The 12,926-nt window shown below is 39.7% G+C and overlaps 1 protein-coding gene across 1 annotated transcript in view; it reads right to left on the reverse strand.

Moving 5' to 3' along the window:
* The window catches only part of LOC306664320 (uncharacterized protein), a 241,121-nt gene that overhangs the window by 206,442 nt on the left and 21,753 nt on the right, over positions 1-12,926 (reverse strand). The window contains exons 3-5 of the mRNA XM_079145153.1: positions 7,669-10,122; positions 3,739-3,876; positions 1,297-3,651 (exon numbers count right to left, since the gene is read on the reverse strand). Of these exons, the coding sequence (XP_079001279.1) occupies positions 1,297-3,651; positions 3,739-3,876; positions 7,669-10,122 (4,947 nt within the window). The remainder of the gene's footprint in view (positions 1-1,296; positions 3,652-3,738; positions 3,877-7,668; positions 10,123-12,926) is intronic.

Below are 12,926 nucleotides of genomic sequence, written 5' to 3' on the forward strand. Positions count from 1 at the left end.
TGGGTTCAATCCCCAGTACCCCAAAATAAAGAATTAAATATATATTTGAGAATAAAATAAATAAAATTAAACCAATAAAAATAATTACAATTACCATTATAAAAAGTCCATGATATTTATATATGTGATCAAAAACTGATACTTCTTTCAACCAAAGCAGGAAATTTGATCTGCTTATCGTCAATGCCAATTTACTGCTTTATGGTAAATAATTCTATTGATTTTCAGACATATTTTTGAGTTGATATACCTCTACCTTCAATTATATTGAAAAAAGCAAGATATTCTAAAACTGAAGATTGATGTTAATAACTAACCAAAAAATATTTGTAATTTTTCAAATTAACATGAGTTTGGAAAGTTAAGTTATTATTCCATGAATCTCCATAAAGATAACAATAAATAAATCATAGCATGGCCATATAATAAAAGGAGATGCAGATCTTTAAAATGAGAAACCAACCACAACCAATATATTAAAGAAGAAAATTATGAAGTGCAAAAGAGCAATTGGCAGACTGATAGTGCAATATACAAAAAAAATCTGGAACCACTTCAGTAATTCAGAGATAAAGTGAATGGATTAGTGTCTGAAGTAGCAAGAAGAACTTCCACTATATATTGAATTTAATTTCTTGAAGTTTTGATTATGAATACATGTTCCATACAAATAAGGAACAACATAATATTGAACTTTACCTTAAATGGTATTTTAAAATCATTCATTAAGTTCATCTCCAATATAGCAAATGCATTTCTACAAAGTAAATTACAAAGAAGTCAGTACTATATAACTGATTGCAAAAAGAATAAATTGGTGTAATGAGAAGTAAAAACAAGTAAATTTTTAGGCTAAATATAAAAGGCAAAATTAAACAGATGATATAGAAACATGTTTAATAAAATAAGGACAATGCACAGAATAAATAATAGGTTGAAATATATATACTAAAATTCAATACCTATAACATTTATAAACATTGATAGGGCTCACCACATAGGTGAGTGAGCGTGCCAGAGAGCCTGCATTCCATTCTCATCATCAAGTCAAAGGGTCAATAACAGACTGTGAATATGTCAATGGCTTTGGAAATTCACCATGTGAAAGAAGGCTATTCCATAATTTCAATTAGCAAAATATTCATCAAAAAACAGTAACTAAAATGAATCACTGATTTGAACAAGAAAAAGTAGCATACAAAGCTAGCAATCAAAAGAATGTAATAACAAGTCACTTAAGAAATGTATAGATACAAAATTCACAAAAAAATTTAAGTTGCTGTAAAAAAGACTCACGTTTTCTGTAGAGGTAGGAGCCTGAGGCAAACTTGGGCTGAAGGCCATGAGGTCGGCCTTGGGTGGGGCCTCTCCTGAGCACACCCGCTGCCTCCTCTGCTGTGAGTAAGACCAGCTTCCCACCGCGCTGGAGCACACCAGCGTGGGTTTCACAGGACCACACTGGACCTGGGTGGGTGACCCAGAGCACCGAAACGCCAAATACAGCAGCACTGTGAGCACCAACAGGCTGGACACTGCGCAAATGGCTATAATTAGGTACACGTTGACATCCACCAAAGCAGCCTCCTGGCTGCTGGCACCCGCCCTCGAAGAGGCCTTGGGCGCCTGGCCGCTCTCCACAAGAGACACCAGCACTGTGGCGGTGGCGGTCAGAGCAGGTTCACCATGGTCCTTCACCAGCACTAACAAGCTCTGGCGTGGCGCATCCATCTCATCCAGGGAGCGTGTCGTGCTGATCTCACCAGTATACAGTCCCACGCGAAACGGACTGCGCGCAACACCCGCCACCGGCAGAAGCTCATAAGAGAGCCACGCGTTGTAGCCAGAGTCAGCGTCCACCGCGCGCACTTTTGCCACCACGTGGCCCACACCAGCTGATCTCGACACCAGCTCGCTAACAGTGCCGCCTACTCCTTGTTTCCAAGGTCCCAGTAGCACTGGCACGTTGTCATTCTCATCAAGCACGAACACTTGCAGAGTCACATTGCTGCCCAGGGGTGGTACTCCAGCATCGCGCGCGCACACCTGAAACTGCAGCAGCTCCAACTCCTCGTGGTCCAGAGGCTGCAGCGCATACACCTTGCCGCTCTCCGCGTGCACAGACACGTAGCTCGACAGCGCACGCTCGCCCACACGCCGCTCCACCAGAGAGTAGGACACCAGCGCGTTCTCCTGCGCGTCTGCGTCATGTGCCGACACTGTGAAGATGTGGCAGCCTGGCGGGTTGTTCTCCTTCACGAACACCGTGTAGTCCAGTTGTGCAAAAGCCGGTGCATTGTCGTTCACATCAGCCACCTCCACGGACACAGTGGCCGTGGCCCACAGTGGAGGTGAGCCCCCATCCCTTGCGGTCACCACCAACTTATAGTCAGATACAGTCTCGCGATCCAGGACACTGTCCAGCACCAAAGAATAGTAATTCTTGAAAGTGGACACCAGCTTGAAGGGGACATGAGGCATCAGGGAGCAGGTCACTTTTCCATTGGGACCAGAATCGCGATCAAACACGCTGATCAAGGTGATGACTGTGCCAGGCTGGGTGTCCTCAGAGATGGGAAGAGACAGGGAATTGACAGTCAACTCTGGAGCATTGTCATTAGTGTCCACAACTTCCACAAGAACTGTACAGTGGCCAGCCAGTGGTAGGGAACCTTTATCAATTGCCTCTACTTGAATTTTGTAAGTTGTACTTTCTTCAAAATCAATACGTCCTATCACTGTGATTGCCCCACTCATAGCATCTATGTGGAACTTGGATTTTATATCTGGAGAAACATCACTGGAGAATGAGTAAGTAATATCCCCATTCACACCTTCGTCTAAATCTGAGGCGTTGGGGTTAATTACCAGCGTCCCGATGGGAACATTCTCTGGTAATTTCACTGTATAGAGTGTTCTGTCGAATACTGGGGCATTGTCATTGGCATCCAGCACCGTGATGAGTAACTGAACGGTGCCAGACAGCTCGGGTTTGCCTCCGTCGGTAGCGGTGAGCAATAGGTAAAGCTCCGGAGCTTCTTCCCGGTCCAAAGGTTTGCGTAACACAAGTCCAAGAGGTTTTACCTGCTCGTGGCTGGGTGGTACGTCCAGCGAGAAATACTCATTGGGGCTCAGTCTGTAAGTCAGCAGAGCATTGGCTCCGACATCTGCATCCGAGGCGCCCTCTAGTGGAAACCGAGAGTCAAGCAGCCTGGATTCTGGGATAAACAGATTCTTTTGTGTAGCTGGGAACACCGGGGGATTATCGTTAATGTCCTTCACTTCCACCTCCACGTGGAAAACCTGCAGCGGTCTGTCCACGATCACCTCCAGGTGGATGCTACACTCCGCGCTCCGCCCGCACAGCTCCTCCCGGTCGATCCGAGAATTCACAAACAAAATGCCATTCTGCAGATTTACCTCCAGAAGGTCTCCGTGGCTCTTAGATGCCAGCCGGAACAGGCGAGGCACCAGTTCGGTCAGCTGCAGCTCAAGATCCTGGGCGATGCGGCCCACGAAGGTGCCGTGTTTGGCCTCCTCCGGGACGGAGTAATGGAGCTGGCTGCTCCCCTCCTCCCAGGCTGCTAGAATTACCATAAACAGAAGTAGTTGTCGGCTCTCCTTGTTGCATCCACTCAGGTCCACCATTTCAAATTATTGATTTTTATTCCCATCAGAGACAATTGCCTCAAAATTTAGAAGAATCTTATTATAACTTCATTCCACTCCTTATATGCTGACCATTGTTTTGCATCCAAAGAGTGAAACAGCAGAACGTCTTTCCAATGGGAAAAGGATGACTTTGGTTGAATAGGAGAGCAATTCGCGGTTAAGAGCGACATCATGTGGCCCAAGTTGTAAGTAGGAATCATAAAACAGCTTTTTATTAATAACATTAAAAGTATATTTCAAACGCTGAATGTTTTCCTTCATTGTGTTAAAATGTGGAACAATATTTTTCATGGTTCTTGAGATTGTAATTATGTGAGTATGTTTGGTGAGACCATAATTGTGGCTTTTGAGTATTTAGTAGAATCATAATTGTGGCTTTTAAACCTTAGAAGAACTTTGCTCCAAAGTTTTTAAATAAAGGTAAATGTAAGTGGCAATAATACTAATCATTTAAATAACACTAAATTTAAATTCCTTTGGTTCAGGAAACTTCATATTTTTAGGGTCAGTATAACCTGTTAAGAAAACACCATGGGAATCTTGGAATCTTGGAATCCATTTTTTGAAGTATATACTAATGGAAAAAAATTTAGGCTTTGTCCTCTAAGGAGGCAAGGAATATGTGCAATGTCTCAGATAATTTTCTTATTAAAATAAAATATTACAAGATTTTCAAAATATTTGAAGGCAAGAATTTGTATTAGGGTAACTTTTGAGGAACAAGTATTCTGAATTTCTCTTATCAGAATTTACATATTCTGTTGTAGGAGTTCATGATTCCTGTTTGTTTACTCTTTCCCTCATTTCTAAGCCTTGTGTTTTATGAGTGCATGACTTTATTATCATATCCAATATGGTCTGCAATGTATCTTTCAATATACAAACATTTCATTAACTAAATATTTATGCTAATCTGTCACGTGTCCAATAATTCAGTCAAGGCTTGAGATATTTATCATATTTAGATCTACTTAATACTGTTACTTTTCTTGAATGTTTCACCCTGTTCCCAACTGCAAGTAAAATAATTACATTTTTCTTTGAATGTTTTCCATGTTTGTTGTCTTCCTAAATGAGTTTTTAATGATTGCTGCTCTCCTTGACTATTGCAAAAGCATTCTACTATGTCACCTTTTCCATCTCAACCTCATTTGCCCTCACCAAATACTTATGGTAACATTCCTGAAACACCTTTATTACTCGTGCTTCACACTTTCTGATGACTTTCCAAACTACTCTTAAGGAAAAATTAAAATCTCTGTCCAGTCACTCAAGAGATTTTTCTCACATTACTTTTCTTACCTTATCTCATATTCTCTTATGAGAACCATATGCTTTAACCCAAGTGAACAATTCCCTAATTTCAGACATATTTGGAATTTTCTGTGCACTCATTTACTTAAATTATTATCTTCCTAAGAACACCAATTATTCTCAATATTCTTAAAATCACTACAATCATCATCATGACTCTGGAAGATTTACCTTAATTTAGGGAAATGGGCAGTTTTCTGTTCAGTTGTAATTATACTATGATTTATCTTTCTTTTACCTCTTATAATACTCTGTCTTTTATTATAGTCATATTTTTGTATAGCACATCTTTATTTTTCTATGAAATTCTAGAAGCCAGGGATTGGGTTTTGAATCAATGGTTCTTGGCAGGCACAGTATTATAGAGACTGACTTAGAAATTTTTTAGAAATCTATACTCAATAGCAGTGGCTGTGGTTCTCTAAATCCTAAGAAAGCAAACTGTTTTAAGGTTGCTAGATACAATTACCTATACAGATGTTGCTTTTTAGTGATTTGTGTAACCAGTACTGATTTTGTTACTTGTAAGTAGGGGAGATTTGGAGTTTTTTTTTTTTTTTTTTTTTCTTTCTTTCTTTCTTTTTTTTTTTTTTTTTCATTTTAGTTCAAAATAAGTATGTGTTTAAAAATCATCATGTATTCCTTTTTAAAAACCCAAATCAGGACGTGGTGGAGCATGATCTGTCATCCCAACTACTCCAGAGAAGGAGGATCATAAATTCAATCCTAGTCTAACACATCCAGACCCTGTCTCAAACAAACAAACCCAAAAAAAACCCGAAAGAGAAAACTTAATGGTTTCTTTCATTAAAAATGAAATATGAGCACACGGCAGGGAGAACAAACCCCAATTCATTCCTCTAATGAACCTTGAGAGGTTTTAAAATATGGGAAAATATTTCATTCAAGCTTATGAGTGTCTGATATTTCCTGGAAAACATGGACAACACAGAACCTTAAAATAATCCTCAGGAAGACACTGAGGGCTCAGCACCTTAAATGTCCTCTGAATTCAAAAGTTTTCCACTATCAAAATCTCAATTCAATTTTATCTTCCAAAACTGGTATCATTTTCTTCAATGTAACACATGGCACTCAAAATGCTAGCAATATCTCTGATTGATTTGGTAATTATGACCACCCTATGAATAGCAAAACAAACAACTTTCTGACATAAAATATTTGATTTCCCTCTTCAGAATAATCACTAAATTCAATTAAGCAGTTACTAGTTGGAAACACTGTTATACGCACCAAATACTTACCAACTTACTAAATCATTACAATTCCCTCTATGATAGGTACTATTCTTTTACAAGTGGGAAACTTAGATCTGAAAAAATTGTCTATCCAATGCTGCACAACCTAAAAATGGTAGGGGTGAAATTTAGGCAAGGGAAAAGAGTATCACTGCCTAAACACTTAGGAACTACTCTGCTGCCTCTCATGTAAAGAAATACTGAGTAGTTTAAATAACTATGCAGAGAAAACAGTGAAAGTATTATAAAATATTTAGTGAACCCCACCAAATGAAATTCACAAATAAGAGAATTGCAAAGTCACAGGAATTCAGTGTTTTGTTTTATTTTGTTGTTCATTGAGATGTTTGGTTTGGTTTTTTGCTTTTTGTTTGTTTGTTTGTTTGTTTTTGCAGTGCTGGAGAATTGAACCCAGGGTCTTTCCTGTGTGAGCTACGTGCTATACCACCGAGTCACACCCCTAGCCCAGGAATGCAGATTTTGTATTAATATACTCTGATCAAAGTCTAAACTCACTGCAATTACTATTTCTACATTATTTGGAAAACTAATAGAACATGCACTAAATAAGGTTATTAATGTGGGAAATCTCTTCATTCTTTCTTTCATGTCCATCACAGGCATTCAGTCTGATAACTACTTTTTTGCACTTGGTCCCTAAATGTGCAACATTAATGATCACTAATGCCTCTTGAAAACAAAATGTCCAGTGAGGGAACCTATAAAATAACATATAATGAGTGGAGTTCTGACACAAAATAAATAAAGTGTTAGGTAATGAAAGTCAGCAGCAGAGAATCATTCAAAATGGAAAATACAGGGAAGGGGGCTTAATGGCAGAGCATTTACCTTGCATGCAGGAGGCCCCAAGTTAGACATCCACCACCAAAAATACAAACAAACAAACAAAAACACACAGAAAGTATAAAACATAAGTGATATAATGATGTTAAGATTTCAAAATTTTGTCAAAATAAAGCACACTGGGGCTGGGGAGATAGCCAGTAAAATGCTTGCCTTGCAAGCATAAGGCCATGGGTTCGATTCCCAGCACCACAAAATAAATAAATAAAAAATAAAGCACACTAACAAAACTTTCCTGAATTCAAATGCAAAGAAGTAAAAATCCTAGGAAATCAACCACAAAAAAATGGGATAGAAAAGGACACATCAAATACAATTTTGAATTTGAGAAAAAAAAAATCACAAAATGTACAATGTGGTAAATATCTAATTCCACACTCCATTAAAATTAAAAACAAAGCAATGAGATTATAATGAGAAAACAATAAAACAAAAGATAAAAAATAGTAAAGTTAATAAAAAAATTTTAAGAATAAAAATATATAACCTAGACATTCAGAAAATAATTATAAATTTAAAATAAACACATATTAGACATTAATTGTGAAAATTTTAGACTTACTCTGGAATTATGATCTTCATTTAAATCATGATTGTCACCTATGTTCGCCCCAACTGGACAAGGTGGAAGACTGGGGCTGAAGGCCATGAGGTCGGTCTTGGGCGGGCCTTCTCCAGAACACATCCTCTGCCTCCTCTGCTGAGAGTAAGACCAGCTCTCCACAGCACTGGAACACATTAGTGTGGGTTTCCCAGAAATGCACATGCCCTTGGTGGGTGTAGCTGTGCACCTCAGTGCTGTGTACAGCAGCAGTGTGAGCACTAACAGGCTCGACACAGCGCAAATGGCGATAATCAGGTACACGTTGACATCCACCAGCAATGCCTCTTGGCTCGTGACGCCAACCGACGTCAAAGAGGAGGCCTTTGGTGCCTGGCCGCTCTCCACCAGAGACACCAATATTGTGGCTGTGGCAGTCAGAGTGGGCTCGCCATGGTCCTTCACCAACACCAGTAGCCCCTGGCGTGGCGTGTCCATCTCATCCAGGGTGCGAGTGGTGCTGATCTCACCAGTGTACAGCCCTACCCGGAATGGGCTGCTCACGACACTTGCAGCCTGCAGAAGCTCATAAGAGAGCCACGCATTGTACCCTGAGTCAGCGTCCACCGCCCGCACCTTCGCCACCACGTGGCCCACACCAACTGACCGTGGCACCAGCTCGCTAACAGTGCCCCCTGCTCCTTGTTTCCAAGGTCCCAGCAGAGCTGGCGCGTTGTCATTCTCATCCAGCACGAATACTTGCAGAGTCACATTGCTGCCCAGGGGCGGCACACCGGCGTCGCGCGCGTTCACCTGGAATTGCAGCAGCTCCAACTCCTCGTGGTCCAGAGGCTGCAGTGCATACACCTTGCCGCTCTCCGCGTGCACCGACACGTAGCTCGACAGCGCACGTTCGCCCACACGCCGCTCCACCAGAGAGTAGGACACCAGCGCGTTCTCCTGCGCGTCCGCGTCACGTGCCGACACCGTGAAGATGTGGCAGCCTGGCGGGTTGTTCTCCTTCACGAACACCGTGTACTCGGGCTGCGCGAACACTGGCGCGTTGTCGTTCACATCCGCCACCTCCACCAACAAGCTGGCACTGGCCCACAGCGAAGGCGAGCCCCCGTCCCTTGCAGTCACCATCAACTCATAGTCAGATGTGGTCTCGCGGTCCAAGGCGCTATCCAGCACCAGCGAGTAGTAGTTCTTGAAAGTGGATATCAGCTTGAAGGGGACATGAGGCGTAAGGGAACAGGTCACCTCTCCGTTGGCTCCAGAGTCACGATCTGACACGCTGATCAGGGCAATGACGGTACCGAACTGAGCGTCCTCCTGGACAGGCAATGATAAGGACGTCATTGCAATCTGAGGAACATTATCATTTTCATCCAAAACTCTCACTAAAACGGTGCAATGGCCCACCATTGGAGGATGGCCTTTGTCTGTCGCGTCAATGCGGAGTTTGTATACATTTACTTGTTCAAAATCCAAGTTCCCTTGAATTGTTATTTCTCCAGTGTTTGCATCTAAACTAAACTGGTCAGTAACCATGGGTGGAACAAGACTATTAAAAGAGTATGAAATTGCCCCATTTGTTCCTTCATCCCGATCAGAAGCATTCAGTCTCACAACTGTAGTTCCTCTGACTGAGTTTTCCAATAGTCTCACTTCATATTCAGACCTTTCAAAATTAGGAGCATTATCATTCACATCCAGCACGGTGACCAGCAGTTGAACAGAGCCTGTGAGCTCAGGTTTACCTCCATCGGTGGCTATCAGGAGTAAATTATGTTCAGGAGCATCCTCTCTGTCCAAGGATTTTCTCAATATGAGTCCAATTTGTTTATTCTCATCGCTGTTTGTTTTCACATCTAATGCAAAGTATTCGCTAGAACTGAGTTTATAATTTAAGTTAGAATTTGATCCAACATCTGCATCTGATGCGCCCTCCAGTGGAAACAGCGAATCTGGCAGCCTAGATTCATAAATGAGCACTCTTTGTTCCTTTATTGGGAACACTGGGGGGTTGTCGTTAATGTCCTTCACCTCCACCTCTACATGAAATACCTGCAGCGGTCTGTCCACGATCACCTCTAAGTGGATGCTACACTCCGCGCTCCGCCCGCACAGCTCCTCCCGGTCGATCCGAGAATTCACAAACAAAATGCCATTCTGCAGATTTACCTCCAGAAGGTCTCCAGAGCTCTTGGATGCCACTCGGAACAGACGGGGCACCAGCTCCACCAACTCCAGTCCCAGGTCCTGTGCGATGCGGCCCACGAAGGTGCCGTGTTTGGTCTCCTCCGGGACCGAGTAGTGGAGCTGACCGCTCCCCACCTCCCAGGCTATGAGGAGAATAAAGGAGAGCAGCAGACATCGCGTTCCCAGTCTGCCTTCAGTGGTAAAATCCATGTCAAATACTTCTTGTGTTAATTCCATTAGAAGATATTTTCTGGGCATAAAGATGAAATACTGAACGTTTCCAAGTCTATTAATTCAATTCTTCTGAGTCCGCCATCATTCAGCAGTCATGTAAAAGTGTAATAGGACGAACTGGTTTTGTATATTGGCCGCTTGTAACTTCGTGGTAGACAGCGACATCATGCGGTTCCAAAGAGTAAGAAATGAATTCACTCAATGAATTATACTACCATTCTTTGATAATTCGTGTGTATATGTAGACATAGATGTATACAATATACACAGATAAATAATATCAAAGAATGCCAGTATATATATATGTATATATTATATTTATATATACTTCTTTATCTTACTTTGATAGTAAATCCTTGTCTTTACTATTCCCAAAGTCGGTGTCATCTTGTCTGACTTCTATTATTAGAGAATAGTCTCTATTCATAGATATACAAATTCCTCCCAAGATTTTAAACATTTGTGTCAACCAGTTTAGAAAATTCAAATTTTCTGCCAACTAGTCTTGGAAAGTTAGAAGTGTGGATGGATAAGAAATTTGCCCATGTATGACTGTCACAAAACACAGTAATATTAATATATACATACGAATATATGTATATATGTTGCTCTAGGGAAATAACAATTTAAAATTACTCGATTTTGTCTAAATTTTTAAAACTTCATAGATCATTGATGTCCATTCTTTCTTTATGCAATAAATACCATATACTCTTAAGGTTCTTCCACAGAAGGTGGAGTTTTAGTGAACATTCTTTATGACATTTAATTTATGTGCAGGTTATATTACTCCTCCCACTTAAAATATTTTCCTTCCATATATTTTACTACCTCAAATTCTAGTGCAAATTTTACCCATCATGCTTTCCTACTCCTGATTCTTTAATTGTTCCTGAATGACCTCATCCTTTTCTCTGAACCTCAACTTCCTGGTATATCCTTTAAATGTTCTCATCATCTTCCATGCTTCATGAGATCTTTCTAGGGTATTCCCAAGCCCACATCTTCATCTTCCCTTCTGTTTCTGATTGTCACTTTTACCAATACATGCTGACTCCTAGAATACAATCTGTTTAATGTGGGAGCATGACTAATCATTAATAACCCCAAATTCAAATCTTCAAAATGCACATGCTGAACATGGTGATGTACAACTGTAATTCCAGTGACTTGGGAGGCTGAGGCCAGAGGATTGCAAGTTCAAAGTCAACCTCAGAACTCAGAGAGTACCTAAGAAACTTAGCAAGACCTGGTTTTAAATTTTTAAAAAAAATTAAATAGGGCTGAGACTGTAACTCAGTGAGTGGTAAAGCATCCCTGGGTTCAATTTACAATACCAAATAAATTAATTGATAATTCACCTTTTTTGTAGTATTTAGGCATTGAACCCAGGACCTTCTGCAAGAAAGGCAAGCACTCTACCACTGAGCTGTATCCGTGACCCCATATTTTGTTTTAATGGCATAAACGTTATGTATGTCATCCATAGTAATTTATTATTACTTCTTTCCCTTTACCAGACTTATTCAAATCTGCCCACAGTCCACCTGACTTTCACATACACCATTTCTATGTAAATGAAGTACAACTTTTCATTGACTTTTACTTAACATAGAAATTCCAAGACATGAGACTCACTTCTGTTGTGATCATAAGCCAATATTTCAAGAGTTACTTTTAATTATTTTCCAATATGAATTGTATTTTGCAGACAGTATAGAACACTTGCATTTCCTCTTCGTCAATACAGACTTTGCTCAAGGCGAGGTAATACCTCTATCATTACTGTAAAAATGTTGTCATATATTAAAATAAAGCCCAAATATTACCTTCACCATTAATTCATTTTAATGTCATCAAGTGAAAGTGTTTAATTCCTTCTTCAAAGAAAATTAGTCACCAACAAAACTTTGCAAATGACAAATGACCATCCCTACCTTTATCCATAATTCTTACATACATTGTCTCACAAGTGTAATATAAAGTTCTTCCTTCCATAAAAGAATTGTTAAAGTAATTAATGTGATCCATTTTGCAGTCTTTTTAACAAATTTCCTATTGCAGTTATTTTGAACAAACAAGGAGTTCATTTGCTAATCCATAACAACCCCCAAAAGGAAAGGTTCCTTTGCTTAGGTGAAGATAAGTCTTCACAAAAATACATTGATCTGAAGTTTTCTGATCAAAGGTTTTCTCTAATAGACAATGTTTTTCATATACTTTGACCTAAGTAAATTGTACTTTCTACACTAAATTTCTATTGATAAAAATCAACTTAAGTATCTTACTTTCTTTCCATTGTAATTCTTAGCAATTCTCCAAAACTTAATAATGCAATGATTGGGACACTCTTAATAATGTTTTTGGTTCCAGGTAGAAAATTATAAACTATAACTGAACTCCATTATGTAAAATAAATTAATATGGAAAAGAAAAATACTGACCTACTGACAAACAGCTTACACTTTGTCTTTATTTTGTTTATTCAAATACTTCATTCTAGTAGGAGATTATGTGAATAAAAATGTCAGCAGTCAATCTTTCTATAAACAAGCAACTTCTTCCCCTGCCAAAGAAAAATGTTATAATGATAACATAAGCTAAAGGGTTATTTCAAAACTAACAATGTTTTAAATGTTGGTAGTTGTTAACGGTGGCAAGAACCCATTCTCAATTTCTAAGATTTCCCCAAAGTATCTCAAATATTAGAAATATCTAACTAGTGTGGTAGAAGGGTATTTATAAAATTAAATGCAAGTGAGAATAAAAGAAATCTGCAATGCAATAAAAAGAGGAAACTAACATTTCTTCACATGAAGCATGTAATAATTCCTGTTAAA

The sequence above is a fragment of the Sciurus vulgaris genome (genome assembly GCF_902686455.1).
Source record: "Sciurus vulgaris genome assembly, chromosome: 6".
NCBI lineage: Eukaryota > Metazoa > Chordata > Mammalia > Rodentia > Sciuridae > Sciurus > Sciurus vulgaris.